At 46.3% G+C, this 9,480-nt stretch overlaps 1 protein-coding gene across 1 annotated transcript in view; it reads left to right on the forward strand.

The window, feature by feature from the left end:
• Positions 1–8,577, forward strand: part of cacna1ba (calcium channel, voltage-dependent, N type, alpha 1B subunit, a) — a gene marked incomplete at both ends in the record, with an annotated part of 92,269 nt that extends 83,692 nt beyond the window's left edge. Inside the window, 4 exons of the mRNA XM_079752788.1 lie at positions 16–198; positions 4,191–4,431; positions 6,056–6,291; positions 8,002–8,577. Coding sequence (XP_079608914.1) covers positions 16–198; positions 4,191–4,431; positions 6,056–6,291; positions 8,002–8,577 — 1,236 coding nt within the window. The remainder of the gene's footprint in view (positions 1–15; positions 199–4,190; positions 4,432–6,055; positions 6,292–8,001) is intronic.
• Between the last annotated feature and the right edge of the window lie 903 nt (positions 8,578–9,480).

Here is a 9,480-nt window from a genome sequence, read left to right on the forward strand (position 1 = left end):
TGTGTGTGTGTCCAGGAGTCGGTGGAGCTGATGAAGATAGATTCTAGGGCCATCAGTAAAGGGGCAGTGGCGTGCTTAGGTGATCTGGGCCCGGTGGCCCTGGGCCCCGGGGCCCCTGCCGGCCAGGGGACACCTGGCTCCGGGCTGCAGAGCCAGTGCAGAGCCGTGTCCATGCCCCGACTCAATACTGAGCTACAGGTAGGGTTAGAGGGTTCTAGAAACACAAGAAGACACATGGGCGGTAGTTTAAAGGTGCTGTAGGTACGATTTGAGAGTGGCAGAGAAAAAGAGAGAGACAGAGAGAGAGACAGAGAGACAGAGAGAAAGAGAGAGGGAGAGAGAGAGCGGGAGAGAGAGAGCGGGAGAGAGAGAGAGCGAGAGAGAGAGACGGATATTCAACATTACCCCATGAAACTCCTTTCATGCTATCGAGCACAAAAACAACAGAAAAGGTGTCACAGTCATTTCATTCACCCTTTTGGCATATATTGAGCTTATTATCAGAAAAGTAGATGAATTCTCGAAGCCAGTGCCAGAACAGATTCCTTAAATTGTTAGGATAAGCCAGGAGCAGTCTAAAATCTAAATTTGGTCATACAGAGATGGGAACAGTCAACTTCAAACGGATATTCTCACAGTGAATTTCACTCACTAATAGCTGACTGACGGCTATGCCATTTCTAATTATAGTTCTTCAATCTTACCTACAGCGTTATCTAACAGTTGAGTTTCACATAAATTACATTTATGCTACCTTATTGAAACTAAATATCATTATACTTTATATCATTATACATAGGGGTCCATAGTGTCTTTGTGACTAAAGCATTTTTGGGTTCTTACTCTCAGAAAAAACATTAAATGCTGCATCATACAATCAAGGAGGCCATTAACTTAAAAACTGGCTTGTTGAGATCCTCTTCTGACCATGAAACCGAATATTACTTTCTTCTGGTAATGACTGACAGAAGAAGTGAAGGTCAGGGAGAGTCATTTCCTCATCGCCACTTGAAAAACCCAAATAAATCTTCACCTCTTTCCCAGAATCCCAATGTAGGAGGGGTATTGATCGATTGCATGCCGTGTTAAAAGTGCATTCCCCACTGCCCTCCCAGGGGACCGGGGGAGTGCCAGTTATTGTTAATAGAGGCCCTCAGATGAGAAGCAGCAGAGGCGGCTCCAGTCATCAGCCAATCAAAGTCTCTGCTTGTGATTCACTCCACACCCATAAGAGGTTGAATAAAAACCAAGGCCACCGATGTCAAATTCCTCAACTGATCTGGTAATAGGCGTTAATAGACGGTACAAGTATATACTGCGACATGTCACCCATTGGTTTAGAAAATAGTTTTGAGGGTGTAGGTCTTGCGTATACAGATTTAGTCGTTCTGAGGAGAGGGAGTTGTTCCAGTAGGAAATGTATTTGCTAATGCAATTAACATGGTTTCGGGTCATTAGCAAAGTAGCCGCAAAACCCTGAGTAGATAGCCAGCTAAAGTGTGTTGGTGAAGCATCTGTTGTTTTGTTTCGTTCTCCATTAGCGCTACAGCTGGCCGTAACATTGCAGAGAGCCTTACACTGCTGCTTGCCATAACATTACTTTGATACAGTGGCCAGCCTGTTGTAGTGATGATGTGTAGATAAAGTACACATAGCTAGAGGACAAAGAGGGAGATGAAAGCAGAACTTAAATACTTGGACTTGGATGATATAATTGATGAAGAAGATGACTTAGTTAGTGGCTTGGTATACTATATAAGAGAGAGAGAGATGTAGTGAGAGAGATAGATAGAGTAAGAGTAATAGAAAGAGAGAAAGGGAGAGAGGTGAAGAGACATAGGGGTAGAGAGAGAGCGAGAGTGGCAGAGAGAGCGTGAGAGAGTTAGAGTAATAGAAAGAGAGAGAGAGGGAGAGAGGTGGAGAGACAGAGGGGTAGAAAGAGAGAGAGAAAGTGGCAGAGAGAGAGAGAGAGAGTTAGAGTTATAGAAAGAGAGAGAGAGAGGGAGAGAGGTGAAGAGACAGAGGGGTAGAGAGAGAGAGAGAGTGGCAGAGAAAGGAAGAGAGAGTGTTAGTAGGGGGCTTACCGCTCTGTGTCATCACCTTCTAATAAGCACAGAGACCGGTTAGTTCAGCTCCGGACTGCATAGTCCCCTCGGCTGGCCTCTGTCCAGAACATGTGCTCAAGAGAACAGAAGGGAGAGAGAGCGAGCAAACAGCTAGAAAAATGGGGAAAGAGAAAGAGACATGCATTGATTCTAAGAGGGAAAGAGAGAGAGAGGCATCATGTGATCTGTCAATCCAAATGCTGAGAGCCTCTGGGGATGCAAAGAGTGATGAAAGGGATCAAGAAAGGAGTGAATTGTTCCAGTAAAGACAAGGAGGACCACACTTCTGCCTAGGTGGCCGACGCAGAAGGGTGTAGTCAACAGTTCACACAGCAGGGGGTGTTCTAGTCCCACTATACTACCTATCCCATGGTTGTTCTCCGAGTACTCCCCTGTGGTCCAGAACTCCACACTTCTTAAAAGATATGCCGTTGCCATTGGCATTGCCATTTTGAATATGTTAACAACCTTACCTTCCTTCCTTCCTACCTTCCTCGCTCCTTTCCTTTCCTATCTCTTCTTCAATGACCGGACAGCGGATGAATTTGCACCCGGGGACCCTGGCTGTATGTACCCACAGACACACACACACACACGCACACACACAGGCTCACACTCACACACACACACACTTGCGCACACACACACACACACACACACAGGCTCACACACACACACACACACACACACACACTTGCACACACACACTCAAACACAAACACACACACATGCGCACACATACCCACACATTAATGCACACACGCACACCCATATACCTTTTATCCTTAGGGGTAAAGGCCTTTACCCCGGTTACACAAAGAACAACATTAACACACACACACACACATACAAACATTGTTATTAGGCTGAACTATACTTAGTGTCAGAACACAGAACACCTGACCAAACACCCCCATGGCACTGTGGAGCCTTCCTAGGTACCGTATCTGTGGTCTTGGGTCTCCACACCTGCTCTGTCATCGCTCTGTATGGAGTTATGTAATCCTAATGTAATCCTAGCCTGGCAACCAGACAGAGATGCAATTTTTTCGTCACTCAGTGCTGCGTCACCCGTTTCGTTGCTATGATTGGATGCGGGTCTAGCCAATTGTGTCCAAGGCATTAAGGCCTGCGCCCGTGGGTGACTCCCTTTGGAAATCGAAAATGAACAGAGAGGTCCCAGACTAATTGCAGTTTGCAATTCGTCTGGCGATGCTAGGCTAATATAATCTTGTGTTTAATCTGCACCTGCAGCTGTAAACCTTCAAGGCGTGGCTCTGCAGCTGGCCCGACCTATGGCTCAACAGGGCTTGGTGTTGCTTTGGGCTCTGCGGACTAGTTTGGTTTAACGAAATGTTCTTATTAGTGGAATTCATTTGTCTATTACAGGCTTTTTTCTGTAAACAGGATCAGATGGACAAATCCACCACATAATTTAAACATGTGCAAGCATGTGTCATGACTTGCACATGCATCCATCAGTCTTTTTAGATGTGCTGCTGCACCTTTATTACCTTTTAGTTCATTGCTATACGTTGTTTGTGAGTGCATTTTTGTCAGTTGGTTGTAGATTTAACCTGGAGATTGTTTCTGTCAATTAAAAGGTTAATGTCTGCACCTCCATTCATGTACGGCTTAACCTATCGGCAGTAAAGAGTTCAGATTCCGATATTTTATTTATCTTGGGGAAATTGTTTCTCTCACAGCGGCTCTATTCAAGTACTCTCTGTTGTGATGCCCTACTTTCCATCTGGGAACGATTAAGTCAATCTAAAGATAGAAAGGACTTTACATAGAACAAAACACAATAGATAAGATGAGCAGGAGTTAAACATATCAAGTAGTGTGTGAAAAATACAAAATAATACTAAAGAAAAGGAAGACAAGGAAAATACAGAAGAATATGCATAGATACATAATTAATCTCTTTCTCTCTCTCGGTCCTCTCTCTGTCAAAATCAATCTCTCTCTCTCTCCTCACCATCTTCCTGTTACCTTCTCTCTCTCTCTCTCTCTCTCTCTCTCTCTCTCTCTCTGACTCTCTCTGACTCTCTCTCTGACTCTTCACCTGGTTACCTGCGACAGCCCGTTCCTGACAACAGCCCGATGAGACGCTCCGTCTCCACAGTGGCGCCACAGCGCCTCCCGGAGGTCAATCTGCGGGAGTTCACCCTGGAGAAGCCCAGCCAGGAGCGGAGCCACCACCACCACCACCATCACCACCGCTGCCACCACCGCCGGGAGAGGGACCGGGAGCGGGGAGAGAAGAAGCAGAGGTCGCTGGACAGATCGCTGGGCGGACAACACCCCACTAACAGTACTACAGGTCGGCCACTAGGGATGCCATACAGGAATTAGAGTAGTCTCAACAATCAGACTTTAAATTAATATCTTAAGTCTGATGGCACACAAGCACTACAAATATTAGGTTGGAAGTTCTGCTATAATATGTTAGGATTTCTGGATCCCGAATAACAGATAGATTAACAACATGATAACATAAAAAATAGCTGACTTCCAATACTGACTTACTAGAGCAGATAATAAGGATGTGTCTCTAGGTATCAGTTCTGTGTTTCACCTCTCCACATGTGGACAACAGCGTCCATTCGTTTTTGTAATCTCTACTCAAAGTAAGAGATACTTTAGCTGGTATCTACTTTGAATTAATGCAGCCATGCTGGCTACCTGCATTCCAGATGTTAAACAGACAGCAGTACACTTCTATCGCCTTTTACTCCTTAAATATGAAAAGTCGTCTCCATGGCAACAGTGACCAAAAGCCTCCAGCTAGACCTACCCTAAAAGTACAACCTGCACACATAAGCTACAGCCTGCATTCTGATCATCTTGAACTGTAGGGTTAAGAGGAATAGCTATTGATGAGGTGAGATATTATTGTGTACAAGCTTGAATGCAATATTAATGAACGTGAAATACATTTGACAATTTTGTCTTGTGGATATTTGGATCTAATCTTATTGGTCAATAGATACTACCAGTACTATATATTCACTACTCAAATGTATTAGATACATCCTACTGCCTGGTTCCATGAGGTCCAGTGATTCTCCCCACACCTCATGTAACCTGGTGGTTTGATCTCAGACACCCGCTCTGTGTGTGTGTGTGTTTGTGTGTGTTTGTGTGTGCAAGTGTGTAAGTGTTCGTGCGGGCACGTTTGTGTGTTCAGTGTTGTCTCACACAGAAGGTCTTTGTTATCCAGACCAAAGAGACGGGCAGGCAAACCAATAATTTATAGCCCCCCTCTCCCCCCTCCATCAGAGGAAAGGTTAGAGGTGGGAGAACATGTGAGAGCCGTGGTTACAATGCTACCAAATCGCTTTGGGGAAATGTTTGACAAATATTCAAAATCACCATTTTCATATTGAACAATACATTCAGCACATCACAAATTTACAATGATACATTCAGTCTGACCTGACTGCTTATTATGATGTACATAATTCATCCCATACTGGAAGTTTGGATGACACAGCAGAAACTGCCAGATCGGAAGCATTACGGATATACAAAACAAAAAATATTGCAGGCAACAAGTAGAAATTGCATGGAAGTGGGCGGCATGTAGCTCAGGAGTTAAAGCCGGGTTGCTAGTTCGATCCCCAGCTCCTCCTAGCTGAGTAAGCACCTAACCCTCACTGCTCCTGACAAGCTGGCTGTCGCCTTGCATGGCTGACGCCGCAGTCGGTGTGTGAATGTTTGCACGAATAGGTGAATGTTAGGCAATATTATAATTTTTGCATTGTAATTGTGATATTGCCACTGGTTACAAAAAGCACTATACTAATGCAGTCCATTTACCATCCATTTACCGAGTCCACATCTTGAATATAAACTTTGGTAACATAAAATAATAATAATTAATTATAATTTATTTGCAGTAGCTAAAAGTAAACTCCATTGGTATCTTTTCCCGCTACCGTAAGGCACACCAGGGGAGCCACCGATGGACCCGGCCCAGGCCAGCTCCTCCTCCTCCAGGGACAAGGCCGTCGAGCGGGGCCGCTCCCACGACCGGAAGCACCGCCACGCCCCCGGGGAGAAGCAGCGCTACTACTCCTGTGACCGTTACTGCAGCCGCGACCACTGCCACGCCAAGTCTGCCAACGCCAGCTGCGCCACGTCGCCCAGCGAGTTGCACGACGCCGGCTTCAGCAAGCAGGTGGGCGCGCCAGCGCCACAGCTAGGGGCGTTACGGCTAGGGGCGTTACGGCTAGGGACGTCACGGCTAGGGGCGTCACGGCTAGGGGCGTTACGGCTGTCTGTGTTACAAAGTAACCGATCTCAGTAAGTTTGCGTTCACACCAAAAGAGAAGAGAATATTTGCACTGCCCACAAACTTGTGTTGTGTTTTGAAGGATATTGGAGGGGAAGGGGCTCTCTCGTGAAAGCCAACGTTTCTTTCAGCCATTTCATTGTCAACCATGGCCGAGATAACCACCACCACGAGCCTTAACTTGTTGTGGAAATTCCCGAGACGTCGAAGAACCCAACGCTGTCGTTTATGGGTAATATCATCCGGAGGCAGACACAGCTTTTGGCCATGATATTATATATGATGTTATATTATTTAGATATCATAGTGCTCCCGGGAGTCCGCAAATGGCAACAATTACTTTCTCTTCCATTTTGCGGTTCATTCTGTCCTTCAGGGAGTGAACGCTGATGGGCTGCTCAACAAAGCGTCAAGCCGAATTTGCACAAAATATTTACATTTTTCAACTTTAACAAAATGTTTGAGTAGAATCACGCAAAATCCACGCCGCTTCAATCACCAATTCGCACCGCGGCAAATAAAGTGCGTCTTTGCACATCGCGCCGCGTCCCAGTGTGGTGTGTACTCGCCTTTATAGCTTACGTAGCTATATAGCTAGTGGCGTTACAGCTAGCAGCGTGAAGCTGAACTCGAGGTTCGAAGTACCCCATACAGGACTTTAGCTTTACGAGAATCCACATCATTGTTGTGATTTTGATGGGTTGGTTCATTTTATTCTCATGTCCAGCTGTGAAAAACAAAAATAAACTGTATGCATGTTTTCCACTCAACCAATTAGCTCTTGGAGGACTGCACGTCTTTGCTTACGCATAGGTCATCAACAAGCAAAAGTAGCAAAATAAATATGCACGTTGTTCGCTTTACGCAAGACAACAATAATTAGATTCTCGCTATAACTTGATATCTGGAATAATACGGTCAGTAATTTAGGGACCCCAAGGTCTGCATTATATTGAATATACTGTACATATGTTTATTGGTTCAATTGTAATGATAATCAAGAATTGAGAGATTGGTAATATAAGATTAATTATTAATATATACATTTGACTGACTATAGACTCTGCAGTAGAGCAGGAGTCACTCTACTCTGCAGTAGAGTGTATTTATGATGTTCTATCTCTTGGAAGCAAAGCATATTGTTGGACTCTGGATTTCTGTTTGGATTTCTGCATGCCCTCTCTGTCTAACTTACTCTTCTTCTTGCCTGTGGAACAGCCCCTCATGGCCTTTGATCTCTCTTTCTACTTCCTGTCTTTCCTCATCACCATTTCCTGTCCATTAATGTCGCTCCGTCTCGCTCGTCTCCATCTTGTTTGTGACAAACTCCCGTTTCTCTGTTACAATCCTTCATCTCTTATGCTTTACATTTACATTATTTTCCTTACATTGATCCTTTTATTCCCTAATTGCCGTTGTTCCTTTATCTTTCTCCCCTTCCTTCCTCCATTCCCTTCCTTTCTTCCTTCCTTCCTTACTATGTTCCTACTATCCTTCCTTCCTTCTTTCCCTGCTGGCTGTCCTGGCTCCTATCTCCTCCTCTCCTCTCTCCTCATCTCTCCGTCTGTTCACATTGCTTGTCCACTCTTCATCCAGGGCAGCAGTTGGGTTAGGGGCAGTCTGGCCACCCTCAGCTCCACCTCCAGTACGCCGAGCCGCGGACGGCGGCAGCTGCCCCAGACCCCCCCCATTCCCCGGCCCAGCGTGGCCTACAAGACAGCCAACTCGTCCCCGGTGCAGCCCGCGTCCGACCCCCACTCGGTCAGCCCGGGCCGGCTGAGCCGAGGCCTCTCGGAGCATCGCGACCTGCGACACAGCGTCTCCTCCTACCGCCACGTACCCTGTCCGGTCACACGCATCAGCTCGGAGCCCTTCCTGGGCCAGGGGTGCGGCTACGAGCCCCTGTTGGGCCCGGGCCAGGGCGGCTACTGCTACGGCTACCCGCGCAACGCAAGCCCCTGCAGTAGCCTCCAGGACGGGTCCTCGCTGTCCCCCAGCTCCCAGCCCCCGGGGCCCTCCCCTGGGGCAGGACCGCCTGATTACGCCGGGCCCTCGTCGTCCCCGCGGTACAGTCGAAGGGGCCCCAACGGATACCACTTTAGCTTCCCCAGCAGCGGGGCCCCCTGGGCCCCCAGGTATTACCAGGAGGTGGAGGAGGACGAGTGGTGCTAGCATGGCTATAACTAAACAACCCACGCCGGTGGTGTTTTTGGTTTGGTTTATTTTTTATTAATAACATATTTATTTGAGGAATTGTGATGAGTTTTATCATCCTTCTTTGGGGGCTTTGGTTTACATGGTTGTGTGTGTGTGTGTACGCGCGTGTGTGTATGCGTGTGTGCATGCGTGCGTGTGTCCGTGCGTGTGTGCGTTTCAGTAAGATGTCTTTGTGTGCGTGCATGTAGCTCGTGCTTGACCTCTACCCTAGATGAAGGAGAGAAAAAGACTATGTGTTTTTGTCAGAGAGGTCATATTTAAAAGTGTAAAAAAAAGTATACGGGACCCATTTGATAGAAAAGTGAGAAAAAGGTTTGGGAAGACCAATAAAGTTTGGTTGTTTTGGTTCTGGGACTCAACCATCCCATAACACTGCCTGATCCTTAGAAACATTCCCTGAGCGGACAGACATGTCTTCACTTTGATGTCTTCACGTTGATTCCTCTCCTGCCATTTTCCCTCATTGACTTGAAGCATGGCAGAAAACAGTGATGGGAGATTGCTTGATTTACTTATTGTTGTTTTTTTAGAATGTGTACCTGTAGTTCTGTTAACTTTTTTTCATTATGCGCATATTTTTTGTATGACTGAAAAAAAACGACCAGAGGAAAGTTTGTTTATGTAAAAGAAAAGCATTTGTTGTTTTGTTTCAGGTCAGCCCTTTTTGTTACGTAGTGGTTTGCAATGTTTCCGGAACAAAGTGCCTCTCCTTTTAGATAATACTGTAGACACAAAAGATGCAACATCCATTGTTTTCTATGGCGGCAGATCCTGAGCAGCCGATTGGTTCCCGATGTAGCGCTCCAAGGAGAACCAGTCGTACAGGACGCCTTAAAGCGCACGCCACACCACGCCGTT

This window comes from Pollachius pollachius (genome assembly GCF_949987615.1).
Source record: "Pollachius pollachius genome assembly, chromosome: 1".
NCBI lineage: Eukaryota > Metazoa > Chordata > Actinopteri > Gadiformes > Gadidae > Pollachius > Pollachius pollachius.